This window comes from Pseudophryne corroboree, chromosome 2 (assembly GCF_028390025.1).
Source record: "Pseudophryne corroboree isolate aPseCor3 chromosome 2, aPseCor3.hap2, whole genome shotgun sequence".
NCBI classification, from domain to species: domain Eukaryota; kingdom Metazoa; phylum Chordata; class Amphibia; order Anura; family Myobatrachidae; genus Pseudophryne; species Pseudophryne corroboree.
In genome coordinates this window covers 1,048,619,816-1,048,639,384 of record NC_086445.1, presented here as the reverse complement: position 1 = coordinate 1,048,639,384, position 19,569 = coordinate 1,048,619,816, and the positions used below count along the sequence as shown (strand labels likewise).

General features: G+C 50.5%; 1 protein-coding gene across 1 annotated transcript in view; it reads left to right on the top strand.

Moving 5' to 3' along the window:
• Positions 1 to 708: 708 nt before the first annotated feature.
• The window catches only part of MAN1A2 (mannosidase alpha class 1A member 2), a 70,414-nt gene continuing 51,553 nt past the window's right edge, over positions 709 to 19,569 (top strand). Inside the window, exons 1-4 of the mRNA XM_063956885.1 lie at positions 709 to 930; positions 7,230 to 7,326; positions 13,873 to 13,991; positions 14,308 to 14,388. Coding sequence (XP_063812955.1) covers positions 805 to 930; positions 7,230 to 7,326; positions 13,873 to 13,991; positions 14,308 to 14,388 — 423 coding nt within the window. The 5' untranslated portion in view covers positions 709 to 804. The remainder of the gene's footprint in view (positions 931 to 7,229; positions 7,327 to 13,872; positions 13,992 to 14,307; positions 14,389 to 19,569) is intronic.

The window sequence follows — 19,569 nt, the reverse complement described above, 5'->3', positions numbered from 1 at the left end:
TTTACACGGAGATAGAGGTGAAATTGTATTATTATGAGTATCAGTCATTTCTGTATATTTCTATCCTAATGAGCTCAGCGAGCGATCTCCTGCCGCGTCTTATAACTGCTTATTAAAAAGCCCAGCTGGCTGTCATACCGCGGCGAGAAGTGCGTCGTCTTTCACACAGGAAGGGCTGTGTAATGCCGCTCGTCCCCCCCCATACAGATGCCCCAGCGTTATCATTCACTCTATATTCACATCCAGTCTATACTGTGCACTGCAAACCTCAACCTTCCACTGTACCACCCTGCAGCCGTCCCCCTGTATTATCATGTGATCTATGTCCTGTTCATCTGTTGCCCCCCCCAAGTGTTCCTTGTCTGTGTGTTTCTCACCTTGGGGCAGATGTATTAAGCATGGAGAAGTGATAACGCACCAGCCAGTCAGCTCCTAACTCATTTTTTAAACCGTAATGATTGGCTGGTGCATTATCACCTAGCGCTTATCACTGCCTTATCCCTTCTCCAGGCTTAGTACATCTGCTCCCTTGTATTGTATATAAGCAAGATGTGATACATGGTGCAGTTGCCGAGTTCCGTCCGTCTCTCTAGCCGGTGGCAGCCTGTGTGTAACGTGGTCTCTGTGTACTTCATTGGGTCCTACAGACCACGGCATGTCTTCCTGTCTTTCAGAGAGGATGAAGAGCAGCTGAGGAACAAGATCCGAGCCGACCACGAGCGCGCTCTAGAAGAGGCCAAGGAGAAGCTGAAGAAGTCTCGAGATGAGATCAAGGTCGAGATCCAGACCGAGAAGAACAAGCTGATGGAAGATCTTAAAAAGAAGGATAACCAACCCATGCCGCTGGCTCCGGTCCCCAACCTGCCGGAGCTAAAGAGCGGGGACCCCGGGGACCCTGAGAACCGAGAGAAAAGGGACAAAATCAAGGAGGTGAGATGTGTGGCTGTATAGGGATACGGCGTTAGAGTACCAGAGTATGACCATGTCATGGGGGGTACTACACTGTCATTACAGGATGCTGAAGATGAACCACCCACAAGTACAATCCTATCCCATAACCGGCGGAGGCAGGGGAATTGTGTCCATGGTTTTGATTGGACCACAGCCCAACAGCCCAATCAGTGCTCTCCACATAAGAAAACCGTTCTATTGTGCTTGGCCAGGCGCCATTAGGGGAATATCACTTTCCTGCCTGATGCCGCGTCTGTTTATTCTCTTCCTCTATCTGTCTGCAGTGATTTTACCTTTATCTCAGACCTTTTTTGGGATTGGGGCTCCTGATGGGCATGGGGGTGAGTGGGGAGAGGTGGATGTCCATCCTACGTACAGAATAAGTTCGGTGGAGGCGGGAGAAGTAGGACCATGGGAATGGTGATACGGACTTGTAGGTCAGCTGGTGTCACGTATTCTGCGCAGGCCCATGAAGAGAACAGACGCTAACGGGCGCTTCCATTTTTACGGCCAGATAGGGGGAACGCGGGAAGGGGCCACCTCTTTTATAGGCAGAGCTCAGTGGGGGGCGAGTTCACGCTGATGCGTCTTATGCAGGCCCGCAGTTATACGTACGCCGCTTAGTATCATCTGCGCTTGAGATAGGGATGGGTGGAAATATACACTGGTGGCGATGTGCCACAGACGAGGCACGTACACTGGCCGAGCGGATCTGGTCGCATCCTGAGAGGTATCCGGCGCTGTATATACGCAGTAATAAGCGTTGCCTGCATCCACTACTTATTGTATTCTGAGTAGTTGGCGGCCATTTTGTTACCAGCTCGAGTGTGAAACTAGTTAATAGGAAAAGGCGTTTAATCTAATGTTATATGAAGCCCGTACAGTTATGCGAGGAAGCGTGATACATAGGGGTGGGGGTAGTAAATGTGAGACTCCAGTGTCCGTGGGTCCGGCCTGCCCGTGCTTCTACTATAAGAGTGGACAGATTGTAGTGTTAATGATTAGTGGACTTTCTGATCCACTGATGATGGCGTTATTGCCACACAAGAACCTCGCCTCCCCCGTGGGTTTGCTGCCACCGGAGATGGATGATCGCTACTGTTTCCTGAGGGGGGTCGCTCATTTCACTGACCCCCCCTCCCATTGGCACCTGATGCCCACGTTATTTCCAGTTGCTGCCAGTCCTGGTCTCTCTCCGGCCTTGTGTTCTGCATCCGCTGCATTTCCTCCTGACCCACTGCGCTCTGTGGCATCTCACCAATATCTTGTGTCTGTGCCAACCACTCACAGCTCTCTCTAATGGCAATTAAAAGCTCTTCTTCCTAACGATGCTTCAAGCCCAGCAGGAGGTCTGCAATAGCTGCTGCCAGCTGCCTGTCATTAGCCGCCCATGAAGAGGGGATCAGAGAGGGTACGAGGCTGCAAAGAGCTGGCACCCAGTACACGTGTACCAGCCCGAGAGCAGAGGCATTCCGTGCCTCCACTGATGGGGATACTGGGAGCCTCTGTATGTGTGCCCCTAATTATCCTATCTCTCATCAGCCCTTTCCAATTATCTGCATTACTTTTATTGCGAAGACACGGAGAACCCAGCTTGATAAATAACAGCAGTAATGTAACCTTTAAAAGTTAATGGAATAATATTCCCTGCTGAGTTAGGATGATAGAAGAATCGCCTCCACATTACTCTAAGTAACCAGCCACAAGCGGACAGACCCTTCCTGCAGCACGTGGGCAGAGAGCAGAGAAATGCCTGGTCCCTGCGTAGTCCGTTCTCTCACCAGCGCTGGCCTGTGTCCCACTAGACTGTGACCGTGCTACCCTTGTGCACAGCTGTGTCACCTCCACTATTATAGGGTATCGCAGCACAGCTGTCACCTCCACTACTATAGGGTATTCGAGCACAGCTGTGTCACCTCCACTATTATAGGGTATCGCAGCACAGCTGTCACCTCCACTACTATAGGGTATTCGAGCACAGCTGTGTCACCTCCACTATTATAGGGTATCGCAGCACAGCTGTCACCTCCACTACTATAGGGTATTCGAGCACAGCTGTGTCACCTCCACTATTATAGGGTATCGCAGCACAGCTGTCACCTCCACTACTATAGGGTATTCGAGCACAGCTGTGTCACCTCCACTATTATAGGGTATCGCAGCACAGCTGTCACCTCCACTACTATAGGGTATTCGAGCACAGCTGTGTCACCTCCACTATTATAGGGTATCGCAGCACAGCTGTGTCACCTCCACTATGATAGGGTATTCGAGCACAGCTGTGTCACCTCCACTATTATAGGGTATTGCAGCACAGCTGTGTCACCTCCACTATGATAGGGTATCGCAGCATAGCTGTGTCACCTCCACTATGATAGGGTATCGCAGCATAGCTGTGTCACCTCCACTATGATAGGGTATTGCAGCACAGGTGTGTCTCCTCCACTGTTATAGGGTATCGCAGCACAGCTGTCACCTCCACTATTATAGGGTATCGCAGCACAGCTGTCACCTCCACTACTATAGGGTATTCGAGCACAGCTGTGTCACCTCCACTATTATAGGGTATCGCAGCACAGCTGTGTCACCTCCACTATGATAGGGTATTCGAGCACAGCTGTGTCACCTCCACTATTATAGGGTATTGCAGCACAGCTGTGTCACCTCCACTATGATAGGGTATCGCAGCATAGCTGTGTCACCTCCACTATGATAGGGTATTGCAGCACAGGTGTGTCTCCTCCACTGTTATAGGGTATCGCAGCACAGCTGTGTCACCTCCACTACTATAGGGTATCGCAGCACAGCTGTGTCACCTCCACTACTATAGGGTATCGCAGCACAGCTGTGTCACCTCCACTACTATAGGGTATTGCAGCACAGCTGTGTCACCTACACTATTATAGGGTATCGCAGCACAGCTGTGTCACCTACACTATTATAGGGTATTGCAGCACAGCTGTGTCACCTACACTATTATAGGGTATTACAGCACAGCTGTCACCTCCACTATTATAGGGTATCGCAGCACAGCTCTGTCACCTCCACTATGATAGGGTATTGCAGCATAGCTGTGTCACCTCCACTACTATAGGGTATCGCACTACAGCTGTGTCACCTCCACTACTATAGGGTATCGCAGCACAGCTGTGTCACCTCCACTATTATAGGGCATCGCAGCACAGCTGTGTCACCTCCACTATTATAGGGTATCGCAGCACAGCTGTGTCACCTCCACTATTATAGGGTATCGCAGCACAGCTGTGTCACCTCCACTACTATAGGGTATCGCAGCACAGCTGTGTCACCTCCACTACTATAGGGTATTGCAGCACAGCTGTGTCCCCTCCACTACTATAGGGTATTGCAGCACAGCTGTGTCACCTACACTATTATAGGGTATCGCAGCACAGCTGTGTCACCTACACTATTATAGGGTATCGCAGCACAGCTGTGTCACCTACACTATTATAGGGTATCGCAGCACAGCTGTGTCACCTCCACTATTATAGGGTATTACAGCACAGCTGTGTCACCTCCACTATTATAGGGTATCGCAGCACAGGTGTATCACTTCCACTACTATAGGGTATTGAAGCACAGCTGTGTCACGTCCACTATTATAGGGTATTGCAGCACAGCTGTGTCACCTCCACTACTATAGGGTATTGGAGCACAGCTGTGTCACCTCCACTACTATAGGGTATCGCAGCCATCTGTGTCACCTCCACTACTATAGGGTAGTGGAGCACAACTGTGTCACGTCCACTATGATAGTGTATTGCAACACAGGTGTGTCACCTCCACTACTATAGGTTATTGCAGCACAGCTGTGTCACCTCCACTGTTATAGGGTATCGCAGCACAGCTGTGTCACCTCCACTACTATAGGGTATCACAGCACATCTGTGTCACCTCCACTACTATAGGGTATTGCAGCACAGCTGTGTCACCTCCACTACTATAGGGTATCGCAGCACAGCTGTGTCACCTACACTATTATAGGGTATCGCAGCACAGCTGTGTCACCTACACTTTTATAGGGTATCGCAGCACAGCTGTGTCACCTCCACTGTTATAGGGTATTGCAGCACAGCTGTGTCACCTCCACTATTATAGGGTATTACAGCACAGCTGTCACCTCCACTATTATAGGGTATCGCAGCACAGCTCTGTCACCTCCACTATGATAGGGTATTGCAGCATAGCTGTGTCACCTCCACTATGATAGGGTATTGCAGCACAGGTGTGTCTCCTCCACTGTTATAGGGTATCGCAGCACAGCTGTCACCTCCACTAGTATAGGGTATCGCAGCACAGCTGTGTCACCTCCACTACTATAGGGTATTGCAGCACAGCTGTGTCCCCTCCACTACTATAGGGTATTGCAGCATAGCTGTGTCACCTCCACTATGATAGGGTATTGCAGCACAGGTGTGTCTCCTCCACTGTTATAGGGTATCGCAGCACAGCTGTCACCTCCACTAGTATAGGGTATCGCAGCACAGCTGTGTCACCTCCACTACTATAGGGTATTGCAGCACAGCTGTGTCCCCTCCACTACTATAGGGTATTGCAGCACAGCTGTGTCACCTACACTATTATAGGGTATTGCAGCACAGCTGTGTCACCTACACTATTATAGGGTATCGCAGCACAGCTGTGTCACCTACACTGTTATAGGGTATCGCAGCACAGCTGTGTCACCTACACTGTTATAGGGTATCGCAGCACAGCTGTGTCACCTCCACTATTATAGGGTATTACAGCACAGCTGTGTCACCTCCACTATTATAGGGTATTACAGCACAGCTGTGTCACCTCCACTATTATAGGGTATTGCAGCACAACTGTCACGTCCACTATTATAGGGTATTGCAGCACAGCTGTGTCACCTCCACTACTATAGGGTATTGGAGCACAGATGTGTCACCTCCACTACTATAGGGTATCGCAGCCATCTGTGTCACCTCCACTACTATAGGGTAGTGGAGCACAGCTGTGTCACCTCCACTTTTATAGGGTATCGCAGCACAGCTGTGTCACCTCCACTATGATAGTGTATTGCAACACAGGTGTGTCACCTCCACTACTGTAGGTTATTGCAGCACAGCTGTGTCACCTCCACTGTTATAGGGTATCGCAGCACAGCTGTGTCACCTCCACTACTATAGGGTATCACAGCACATCTGTGTCACCTCCACTACTATAGGGTATTGCAGCACAGCTGTGTGATGTGCACTATTATAGGGTATTGCAGCACAGCTGTGTCACCTCCACTGCTATAGGGTATCGCACTACAGCTGTGTCACCTCCACTACTATAGGGTATCGCAGCACAGCTGTGTCACCTCCACTATTATAGGGCATCGCAGCACAGCTGTGTCACCTCCACTATTATAGGGTATCGCAGCACAGCTGTGTCACCTCCACTATTATAGGGTATCGCAGCACAGCTGTGTCACCTCCACTATGATAGGGTATTGCAACACAGCTGTGTACTATTATAGGGTATTGCTGCACAGCTGTGTCACCTCCACTGCTATAGGGTATTGCAGCACAGCGGTCACCTCCACTATTATAGGGTATTGCAGCACAGCTGTGTCACCTCCACTATTATAGGGTATTGCAGCACAGCTGTGTCACCTCCACTATTATAGGGTATCGCAGCACATCTGTCACCTCCACTACTATAGGGTATCGCAGCAGATCTGTGTCACCCCCACTATTATAGGGTATCGCAGCACAGCTGTCACCTCCACTACTCTAGGGTATCGCAGCAGAGCTGTGTCACCTCCACTGTTATAGGGTATCGCAGCAGAGCTGTGTCACCTCCACTATTATAGGGTATTGCAGCACAGCTGTGTCACCTCCGCTGTTATAGGGTATTGCAGCACAGCTGTGTCACCTCCGCTGTTATAGGGTATTGCAGCACAGCTGAGTCCCCTCCACTATTATAGGGTATTGCAGCACAGCTGTGTCACCTCCACTATTATAGGGCATCACAGCATAGCTGTGTCGCCTCCACTATTATAGGGCATCGCTGCACAGCTATGTCACCTCCACTATTATAGGGTATCGCAGCACAGCTGTGTCACCTCCACTATTATAGGGTATCGCACCACAGCTGTGTCACCTCCACTATTATAGGGTATCGCACCACAGCTGTGTCACCTCCACTATTATAGGGTATCGCACCACAGCTGTGTTACCCCCACTGTTATAGGGTATTGCAGTACAGCTGTTTCGCCATATGACTTTGATGTTTTCTCTTTCCAGATGATGAAGCATGCATGGGATAATTATAAACAGTATGGCTGGGGCCACAATGAGCTTAAACCTATCGCAAGGAAGGGGCACTCCACCAACATATTTGGTAAGAGTTTGATGATTAGTTAAACATCCATATCATGTTCCCATAATCACACAGTACACAGAGCTGCCGCCAGTTACTCTGGGTGATGTCCCTGTAATCACACAGTATACAGAGCTGCCCCCAGTTACTCTGGGTGATGTCCCTGTAATCACACAGTATACAGAGCTGCCGCCAGTTACTCTGGGTGATGTCCCTGTAATCACACAGTATACAGAGCTGCCCCCAGTTACTCTGGGTGATGTCCCTGTAATCACACAGTATACAGAGCTGCCCCCAGTTACTCTGGGTGATGTCCCTGTAATCACACAGTATACAGAGCTGCCCCCAGTTACTCTGGGTGATGTCCCTGTAATCACACAGTATACAGAGCTGCCGCCAGTTACTCTGGGTGATGTCCCTGTTATCACACAGTATACAGAGCTGCCGCCAGTTACTCTGGGTGATGTCACTGTAATCGCACAGTATACAGAGCTGCCGCCAGTTACTCTGGGTGATGTCCCTGTAATCACACAGTATACAGAGCTGCCCCCAGTTACTCTGGGTGATGTCCCTATAATCACACAATATACAAAGCTGCCGCCAGTTACTCTGGGTGATGTCCCTGTAATCACACAGTATACAGAGCTGCCGCCAGTTACTCTGGGTGATGTCCCTGTAATCACACAGTATACAGAGCTGCCGCCAGTTACTCTGGGTGATGTCCCTGTAATCACACAGTACACAGAGCTGCCCCCAGTTACTCTGGGTGATGTCCCTGTAATCACACAGTACACAGAGCTGCCCCCAGTTACTCTGGGTGATGTCCCTGTAATCACACAGTACACAGAGCTGCCCCCAGTTACTATGGGTGATGTCCCTGTAATCACACAGTACACAGAGCTGCCCCCAGTTACTCTGGGTGATGTCCCTGTAATCACACAGTATACAGAGCTGCCCCCAGTTACTCTGGGTGATGTCCCTGTAATCACACAGTATACAGAGCTGCCCCCAGTTACTCTGGGTGATGTCCCTGTAATCACACAGTATACAGAGCTGCCGCCAGTTACTCTGGGTGATGTCCCTGTAATCACACAGTATACAGAGCTGCCGCCAGTTACTCTGGGTGATGTCCCTGTAATCACACAGTATACAGAGCTGCCGCCAGTTACTCTGGGTGATGTCCCTGTAATCACACAGTATACAGAGCTGCCGCCAGTTACTCTGGGTGATGTCCCTGTAATCACACAGTATACAGAGCTGCCCCCAGTTACTCTGGGTGATGTCCCTGTAATCACACAGTATACAAAGCTGCCCCCAGTTACTCTGGGTGATGTCCCTGTAATCACACAGTATACAGAGCTGCCCCCAGTTACTCTGGGTGATGTCCCTGTAATCACACAGTATACAGAGCTGCCCCCAGTTACTCTGGGTGATGTCCCTGTAATCACACAGTACACAGAGCTGCTCCCAGTTACTCTGGGTGATGTCCCTGTAATCACACAGTACACAGAGCTGCCCCCAGTTACTCTGGGTGATGTCCCTGTAATCACACAGTATACAGAGCTGCTCCCAGTTACTCTGGGTGATGTCCCTGTAATCACACAGTACACAGAGCTGCCGCCAGTTACTCTGGGTGATGTCCCTGTAATCACACACTATACCGAGCTGCCGCCAGTTACTCTGGGTGATGTCCCTGTAATCACACAGTATACAGAGCTGCCCCCAGTTACTCTGGGTGATGTCCCTGTAATCACACAGTATACAGAGCTGCCCCCAGTTACTCTGGGTGATGTCCCTGTAATCACACAGTACACAGAGCTGCCCCCAGTTACTCTGGGTGATGTCCCTGTAATCACACAGTACACAGAGCTGCCCCCAGTTACTCTGGGTGATGTCCCTGTAATCACACAGTACACAGAGCTGCCGCCAGTTACTCTGGGTGATGTCCCTGTAATCACACAGTATACAGAGCTGCCCCCAGTTACTCTGGGTGATGTCCCTGTAATCACACAGTATACAGAGCTGCCGCCAGTTACTCTGGGTGATGTCCCTGTAATCACACAGTATACAGAGCTGCCCCCAGTTACTCTGGGTGATGTCCCTGTAATCACACAGTATACAGAGCTGCCCCCAGTTACTCTGGGTGATGTCCCTGTAATCACACAGTACACAGAGCTGCCCCCAGTTACTCTGGGTGATGTCCCTGTAATCACACAGTATACAGAGCTGCCCCCAGTTACTCTGGGTGATGTCCCTGTAATCACACAGTGTACAGAGCTGCCGCCAGTTACTCTTGGTGATGTCCCTGTAATCACACAGTTTACAGAGCTGCCCCCAGTTACTCTGGGTGATGTCCCTGTAATCACACGGTATACAGAGCTGCCCCCAGTTACTCTGGGTGATGTCCCTGTAATCACACAGTTTACAGAGCTGCCCCCAGTTACTCTGGGTGATGTCCCTGTAATCATACGGTATACAGAGCTGCCGCCAGTTACTCTGGGTGATGTCCCTGTAATCACACAGTATACAGAGCTGCCGCCAGTTACTCTGGGTGATGTCCCTGTAATCACACAGTACACAGAGCTGCCCCCAGTTACTCTGGGTGATGTCCCTGTAATCACACAGTACACAGAGCTGCCCCCAGTTACTCTGGGTGATGCCCCTGTAATCACACAGTACACAGAGCTGCCCCCAGTTACTCTGGGTGATGTCCCTGTAATCACACAGTATACAGAGCTGCCCCCAGTTACTCTGGGTGATGTCCCTGTAATCACACAGTATACAGAGCTGCCCCCAGTTACTCTGGGTGATGTCCCTGTAATCACACAGTATACAGAGCTGCCCCCAGTTACTCTGGGTGATGTCCCTGTAATCACACAGTATACAGAGCTGCCCCCAGTTACTCTGGGTGATGTCCCTGTAATCACACAGTTTACAGAGCTGCCCCCAGTTACTCTGGGTGATGTCCCTGTAATCATACGGTATACAGAGCTGCCGCCAGTTACTCTGGGTGATGTCCCTGTAATCACACAGTATACAGAGCTGCCCCCAGTTATACCACTTTTACACTCGCACTCCCGGGTCACTCCCGGGATGCATCCCGGGATGCATTCCCGGGACTGACCCCTTTCACACTGCATTAAGACCTGGGATCGACCCGGGACAGCCCCATTTACACTGATCCCGGGATATCCCTGCAAATGCATTAGTATGTCATTAGAAATGGCCTTGGGCTCAGACAAGATGACATCAGCTTTTCTGAGCCCAAGAAAGCTCCAATCCAAGTCCTTTTAACAGTCCCGGGATAGTGAATCCCGGGACGGACCCTTTTACACTACACAGCTTCCCGGGACGGTCCCGGGTTCAACCCTGCTTTTGACCTGGGATGAAATCCCGGGATGCTCGTCCCGGGAAATTGTCCATGTACCCATTTACACTGAGAAGAATCCCGGGATGATGCGTGTTCACGTGCAATATCCCGGGATTTTCCTGCGAGTGTAAAAGGGGTATTACTCTGGGTGATGTCCCTGTAATCACACAGTACACAGAGCTGCCCCCAGTTACTCTGGGTGATGCCCCTGTAATCACACAGTATACAGAGCTGCCCCCAGTTACTCTGGGTGATGTCCCTGTAATCACACAGTATACAGAGCTGCCCCCAGTTACTCTTGGGTGATGTCCCTGTAATCACACAGTATACAGAGCTGCTCCCAGTTACTCTGGGTGATGTCCCTGTAATCACACAGTATACAGAGCTGCCGCCAGTTACTCTGGGTGATGTCCCTGTAATCACACAGTATACATAGCTGCCGCCAGTTACTTTGGGTGATGCCCCTGTAATCACACAGTATACAGAGCTGCCGCCAGTTACTCTGGGTGATGTCCCTGTAATCACACAGTATACAGAGCTGCCGCCAGTTACTCTGGGTGATGTCCCTGTAATCACACAGTATACAGAGCTGCCGCCAGTTACTCTGGGTGATGTCCCTGTAATCACACAGTACACAGAGCTGCCGCCAGTTACTCTGGGTGATGCCCCTGTAATCACACAGTATACAGAGCTGCCGCCAGTTACTCTGGGTGATGTCCCTGTAATCACACAGTACACAGAGCTGCCGCCAGTTACTCTGGGTGATGTCCCTGTAATCACACAGTATACAGAGCTGCCCCCAGTTACTCTGGGTGATGTCCCTGTAATCACACAGTATACAGAGCTGCCGCCAGTTACTCTGGGTGATGTCCCTGTAATCACACAGTATACAGAGCTGCCCCCAGTTACTCTGGGTGATGTCCCTGTAATCACACAGTACACAGAGCTGCCCCCAGTTACTCTGGGTGATGTCCCTGTAATCACACAGTATACAGAGCTGCCCCCAGTTACTCTGGGTGATGTCCCTGTAATCACACAGTATACAGAGCTGCCCCCAGTTACTCTGGGTGATGTCCCTGTAATCACACAGTATACAGAGCTGCCCCCAGTTACTCTGGGTGATGTCCCTGTAATCACACAGTATACAGAGCTGCCCCCAGTTACTGTGGGTGATGTCCCTGTAATCACACAGTATACAGAGCTGCCGCCAGTTACTCTGGGTGATGTCCCTGTAATCACACAGTATACAGAGCTGCCCCCAGTTACTCTGGGTGATGTCCCTGTAATCACACAGTATACAGAGCTGCCCCCAGTTACTCTGGGTGATGTCCCTGTAATCACACAGTATACAGAGCTGCCGCCAGTTACTCTGGGTGATGTCCCTGTAATCACACAGTATACAGAGCTGCCCCCAGTTACTCTGGGTGATGTCCCTGTAATCACACAGTACACAGAGCTGCCCCCAGTTACTCTGGGTGATGTCCCTGTAATCACACAGTATACAGAGCTGCCGCCAGTTACTCTGGGTGATGTCCCTGTAATCACACAGTATACAGAGCTGCCGCCAGTTACTCTGGGTGATGTCCCTGTAATCACACAGTATACAGAGCTGCCCCCAGTTACTCTGGGTGATGTCCCTGTAATCACACAGTACACAGAGCTGCCCCCAGTTACTCTGGGTGATGTCCCTGTAATCACACAGTATACAGTGCTGCCCCCAGTTACTCTGGGTGATGTCCCTGTAATCACACAGTACACAGAGCTGCCCCCAGTTACTCTGGGTGATGTCCCTGTAATCACACAGTATACAGAGCTGCCCCCAGTTACTCTGGGTGATGTCCCTGTAATCACACAGTATACAGAACTGCCGCCAGTTACTCTGGGTGATGTCCCTGTAATCACACAGTATACAGAGCTGCCCTCAGTTACTCTGGGTGATGTCCCTGTAATCACACAGTATACAGAGCTGCCGCCAGTTACTCTGGGTGATGTCCCTGTAATCACACAGTATACAGAGCTGCCCCCAGTTACTCTGGGTGATGTCCCTGTAATCACACAGTATACAGAGCTGCCGCCAGTTACTCTGGGTGATGTCCCTGTAATCACACAGTATACAGAGCTGCCGCCAGTTACTCTGGGTGATGTCCCTGTAATCACACAGTATACAGAGCTGCCCCCAGTTACTCTGGGTGATGTCCCTGTAATCACACAGTACACAGAGCTGCCCCCAGTTACTCTGGGTGATGTCCCTGTAATCACACAGTATACAGAGCTGCCCCCAGTTACTCTGGGTGATGTCCCTGTAATCACACAGTACACAGAGCTGCCCCCAGTTACTCTGGGTGATGTCCCTGTAATCACACAGTATACAGAGCTGCCCCCAGTTACTCTGGGTGATGTCCCTGTAATCACACAGTATACAGAGCTGCCGCCAGTTACTCTGGGTGATGTCCCTGTAATCACACAGTATACAGAGCTGCCCCCAGTTACTCTGGGTGATGTCCCTGTAATCACACAGTATACAGAGCTGCCCTCAGTTACTCTGGGTGATGTCCCTGTAATCACACAGTATACAGAGCTGCCGCCAGTTACTCTGGGTGATGTCCCTGTAATCACACAGTATACAGAGCTGCCCTCAGTTACTCTGGGTGATGTCCCTGTAATCACACAGTATATAGAGTTGCTGCTGCAGTGAGATTTATATACATGGGACATAGTAACAAGCCAGTGTAGACCTCCTGTATGCAGGCAGCTGGGTCTGTGGCGGGATAATATATACAGCAGGTAACAGGGGGAATGTGAGATTCTGGGAGAAGATCCCTTGGTTGCGCTGGTTGGAGGAGAGATGGGTTTTGCATAGAGATATTAAGCACACTGCGGTTCCCCTTTAGTTATAGTGGCAGCAGTATCCTGATTTATTTCCACATGCAGGAAAGCTTTCTGATTATTGTCAGGTAATATTTTCTAGACATTACTATCTGCTGTGTATTATAACTTCCTGTCAGCAGGTCTGTTCCCTCCTCTATTGATGCCTGTAGTGTAGTATTACACCTAGTAGTGTAGATCTCTGTGCCAGGGGTGGCCATTATGTGCCTGGCATCACTGTGCATCTGTACTGTCCACTGCAGCAACAGCCGCGCATGTTTCCTCATCTCTGCATCTGCCGCTGCGTCACTATGTAACGTCTCTGTCCCCAGGAAACTCACAGATGGGGGCCACCATTGTGGACGCTCTGGACACCCTGTATATTATGGGACTTCTGGACGAGTTTCGAGATGGACAGGAGTGGGTGCAGAACAACCTGGACTTCGGCGTGGTGAGTGTGACCTCCATACCAGGCTCTGGGACGCCACACACAGAACATCTGGGTAAATGTCTCGTCCTTGCAATGGAGACGCCGTGTCGCAGGCACACAGGAGCGGCTGCTCCTCAGTCATTCCTTCTCCTCCAATGTCTGATGAGACGTTCTAGTAATGCTACCTGCAGTCCTCTGTCAGGTGGACTGTCTATCTACAGGTCGTATCACTGTACACAGGCGTATATACATATAGGTGACATGGGCTGATGGTGACCGGCGCTCTGTAATATCTCCGGTACCTGTCACCTCATACATTTCTTTCGTTGGCTTGCAGAACTCCGAGGTGTCCGTGTTCGAGGTGAATATTCGCTTCATCGGGGGTCTGCTGGCGGCATTTTACCTGTCCGGACAGGAGGTAAGAACCTGATGGAAACAAAGTGACTACTGTCCAGCATAGAGTGTTCCCAGGGCTGCAGAATCTCATCCCGGCCTCTGCGCAGTCTGCAGCGACACTGCTGGGGTGAGACAGTCGGCCACCATTCTGTCAGCATTTCAGAACCTGCAGCGGACGCTGGTTTTTCCTGTGTATTGCAGAGATTTATGTAAGGTTGCGTCTGAGCCTCTGTGTACAGCGCCCCCTGACTGCCCAGTCTGGTATTATGTCTGCATGTGTTCCCGGCTGTAAAGCGCTGTGCAGTACGCAGGCACGGCAGAACTAACATTAATAATAATGGTAACGGCGGTGCCGCCTGTGAGGGTGCTGTAGATTTGGGATGTCGGGGAAAGCATTTACACAGTGATTTAGTGGCGCCACCAGTCCGCAGCCTCTGCCTGTAAATCATTAGCGCACACGGCCCTGCGCTCTCCCGAGTATTACTGACTGTCTCTGCGGTTAGCGCTTATCCTAATGGCACACGTCTCTTATACGCCTCATAATACACATCCGCACTGCTGTGTCCAGGGGCTCGTCCTCATTGTACTCTCACTGCTAGGACCTCTTATTATTCTATATTTCTCTTACGTCCTAGAGCAGTGGTTCTCAAACTCTGTCCTCAGGACCCCACACAGTGCATGTTTTGCAGTTCACTCAGCAGCTGCACAGGTGTATTAATTACTCACAAACACATTTTAAAAGGTCCACAGGTGGAGCTAATTATGTCACTCGTTATTCTGTGAGGAGACCTGCAAAACATGCTCTGTGTGGGGTCCTGAGGACCAAGTTTGAGAACCTGTGTCCTAGAGGATGCTGGGGACTCCGTAAGGACCATGGGGTATAGACGGGCTCCGCAGGAGATAGGGCACCTAAAAAGAACTTTGACTATGGGTGTGCACTGGCTCCTCCCTCTATGCCCCTCCTCCAGACCTCAGTTAGATCTTGTGCCCAGAGGAGAATGGGTGCACTGCAGAGAGCTCTCCAGAGTTTTCTGTTGAAGAAGAATTTTGTTAGGTTTTTTATTTTCAGGGCGTCCTGTTGGCAACAGGCTCCCTGCATCGTGGGACAGAGGAGAGAGAAGCAGAGCTGGCTTGTTAAGTTGGGCACTGCTTCTAAGGCTACTGGACACCATTAGCTCCAGAGGGAGTCGGAACACAGGTCTCACCTGGGGTTCGTCCCGGAGCCGCGCCGCCGTCCTCCTCACAGATGCCGAAGATAGAAGCCGGGTGAGTATGAGAAGGCAGAAGACATCAGGCGGCAGAAGACATCAGATCTTCATGAGGTAAGGCGCGCAGCGGTAAGCTGCGCGCCATTGCTCCCAGTCACACACACACAGAGCGGCACTGAAGGGTGCAGGGCGCAGGGGGGGGACGCCCTGGGCAGCAATAAACCTCACATTTGGGCACATGCAGATTGATTAGGCTGCGGAGGCAGTAAATCTATGATCCCCCGCCATTTTAATTGAAAAATCACTGGGACCGAAGCCCGCCGTCGGGTGGGCGGGGCTTGATCCTCAGCACTAACCAGCGCCATTTTCTCCACAGAAGCTGCATGAGGAAAATGCTGGCTCCCTGGTCTCTCCCCTGCTGAACTTCACAGGCTTGAAAAAAGAGGAGGGGGGCACATTAGCGATGCAGTGAGTGGGAATTGGCATATTATATATAGAAAAGCGCTATCTGGTCATATTTTTTCCAGTGTTATTAAGCGCTGGGTGTGTGCTGGCATACTCTCTCTCTGTCTCTCCTTAGGGCCTGGTTGGGGTTTTGTCCCCTTATAGGTTAATCCCTGTGTGTGTGGGGTGTCGGTACGTGCGTGTCGACATGTCTGAGGCGGAAGGCTTCTCCAAGGAGGAGGTGGAGCAAATGAGTGGTGTGTCCCCGTCGGTTGTGCCGACTCCAGATTGGATGGACATGTGGCATATGTTGAATGCAAGTGTGGCATCTTTACATAAAAGGCTTGATAAGGCTGAATTAGGGGGGACATCAGGGGGTCAATCCTCGGATTGGACCGACTCACAGGGCACGTCGGGGTCTCAAAAGCGTCCCTTAACACAAGACACTACTACCGACACGGATTCTGATTCCTGTGTCGACTACGACGAAGTAAAATTGCACCCTAGGGTGACTAAAACCATTCAGTGTATGATTGTGGCAATAAGGGATGTGTTGCATATTGAGGATGAACCCTCGGTCCCCGACACAAAGGTACAAATGTTTAAGGAAAAGAAACAGATTATTAACTTTCCCACATCTCATGAATTAAATGATTTCTTTATAAAAGCTTGGGAGACTCTGGAAAAGAGACCGCAGATCCCCAAAAGAATTTTTATGGCATACCCTTTCCCTAAGCAGGACAGTGAGATTTGGGAATCACCCCCACTGTGGACAAGGCACTGACGCGCCTGTCCAAGAAAGTGGCGCTACCGTCTCCTGACACAGCGGCCCCTAAGGACCCTGCAGATCGCAGGCAAGAAACTACCTTAAAGTGTATTTATTCTCATACAGGTGCTGTGCTAAGGCCGACAATTGCGTCGGCATGGGTGTGTAGCGCAATTGCAGCTTGGACAGATGAGCTGACAGATCAATTTGATAATATGGATAAGGATTCTATATTTCTAACTCTAGCCCATATAAAAGACGCAGTCTTATTTATGAGGGATGCTCAAAGGGACATTGGATGGCTAGCTTCTAGGGCCAATGCCATGTCTATCTCAGCGAGAAGATCCTTATGGACTCGCCAATAAACGGGTGATGCGGATTCCAAAAAACATATGGAAGTACTACCCTATAAGGGTGATGTATTGTTTGGGGATGGGCTGACGGACCTGGTTTCCACAGCTACAGCAGGTAAATCAACATTTTTACCATATATTCCCCAACAGCAAAAGAAAGTAACACCCTATCAGATGCAGTCCTTTCGGTCGCACAAGTCCAGAAGAGGTCGGGGATCCTCTTTCCTCGCCAGAAGTAAGGGCAGAGGCAAAAGAGCACCTGCTTCGGCAGGTGCCCAGGAACAAAAGTCCTCCCCGGCTGCTCCAAAACCCTCAGCATGATGCTGGGGCTCCCCTGAGGGAGTCCGCACCGGTGGGGGCACGTCTTCGCCTTTTCAGTCAGGCCTGGGTCAGTTCAGACCTGAATCCCTGGGTGTTGTACATAGTTTCCCAGGGTTACAAATTGGAATTCGAGGAGGTGCCCCTGTGCCGATTTTTCAAATCGGCCCTACCACATCGGAAAGGGATATAGTGTTAGCTGCAATTCAGACGCTGTGTATACAGCAAGTGATAATCAAGGTTCCCCTGCACCAGCAGGGAAGAGGTTACTACTCAACCCTATTTGTGGTCCCGAAACCGGACGGTTCGGTCAGACCTATTTTGAATCTGAAATCCCTAAACCTGTACATAAAAAGATTCAAATTCAAAATTGAATCTCTCAGAGCGATAATAGCCAACATGGAGGAAGGGAAGTTTATGTTGTCTCTGGACATAAAGGATGCGTACCTTCATGTCCCCATATATGCCCCCCATCAGGAATACCTGAGATTCGCTGTACAGGATTGTCATTACCAATTTCAGACGTTGCCATTTGGACTCTCCACGGCCTGAGGATTTTCACCAAGATAATGGCGGAAATGATGGTGGTCCTGCGCAAGCATGGAGTCACAATTATCCCATACTTGGACGATCTCCTAATAAAAGCGAGATCAAGGGAGAAATTGCTGAGCAGTGTGGCGCTCTCTCTGAGAGTGCTCCAGCAACACGGTTGGATTCTAAATCTACCGAAGTCACAGTTGATTCCGACAACTCGACTACCGTTCCTAGGTATGATACTGGATACGGAACAAATGAAGGTCTTCCTCCCAATAGAGAAAGCCCAGGACATCCAGAACATGCTCAGAGACCTGCTAAAACCGAAAAGGTTGTCAGTTCACCAATGCACTCGAGTTCTGGGAAAAATGGTGGCGGCCTACGAGGCCATTCCCTTCGGAAGGTTCCATGCAAGGACTTTTCAATGGGACCTTCTGGACAAGTGGTCCGGGTCCCATCTGTACTTACATCGGAAAATAACTCTGTCCCCAGGGGCCAGAGTGTCCCTCCTGTGGTGGTTGCAAAGTGCTCACCTCCTGGAGGGTCGCAGGTTCGGAATTCAGGACTGGATCCTGGTTACCACGGACACGAGCCTCCAAGGATGGGGAGCGGTCACACAGGGAAAAAATTTTCAGGGTCTTTGGTCAGACCAGGAGTCCGGTCTACACATCAATGTGTTGGAACTCAGGGCCATTTACAACGGCCTTCGACAAGCGGAGAGCCTTCTTCGAAACCTACCGGTTCTGATTCAATCAGACAATGTCACAGCAGTGGCTCATGTGAACCGCCAAGGCGGGACAAGAAGCAGAGTCGCGATGGCGGAAGCCACAAGGATCCTTCGCTGGGCGGAAAATCATGTAAGCGCTCTGTCGGCTGTCTTCATTCCGGGAGTGGACAACTGCGAAGCAGACTTCCTCAGCAGACACGATCTCCATCCAGGAGAGTGGGGACTTCATCAAGAAGTCTTTGCAGACGTAACGTGTCTTTGAGGAACTCCTCAAATAGACATGATGGCGTCACGCCTCAACAAAAAGCTTCGGAGGTATTGTGCCAGGTCTCGGGACCCTCAGGCAGTAGCAGTAGACACTCTGTTAACACCGTGGGTGTTCAAATCGGTCTACGTGTTTCCTCCTCTTCCTCTCATCACAAAAGTGTTGAGGATCATAAGACGAAGAAGAGTACAGACGATACTCGTTGTCCCAGACTGGCCTCGAAGGGCCTGGTACTCGGATCTACAAGAGATGCTCACAGGAGATCCCTTGCCTCTTCCTCTCAGGGAAGACCTGTTGCAACAGGGGCCCTGTGTATTTCAAGACTTACCGCGGTTGCGTTTGACGGCATGGCGGTTGAACGCCGAATCCTAGCGAAAAAGGGGATTCCGGAAGAGGTCATCCCTACTTTAATAAAGGCTAGGAAGGAGGTGACGGTAAAACATTATCACCGTATCTGGCGAAAGTATGTGTCTTGGTGTGAGTCCAAGAATGCGCCTACGGAAGATTTTCATCTGGGTCGTTTTCTCCACTTCCTACAGACAGGAGTGGATATGGGCCTGAAATTAGGCTCTGTTAAGGTACAGATTT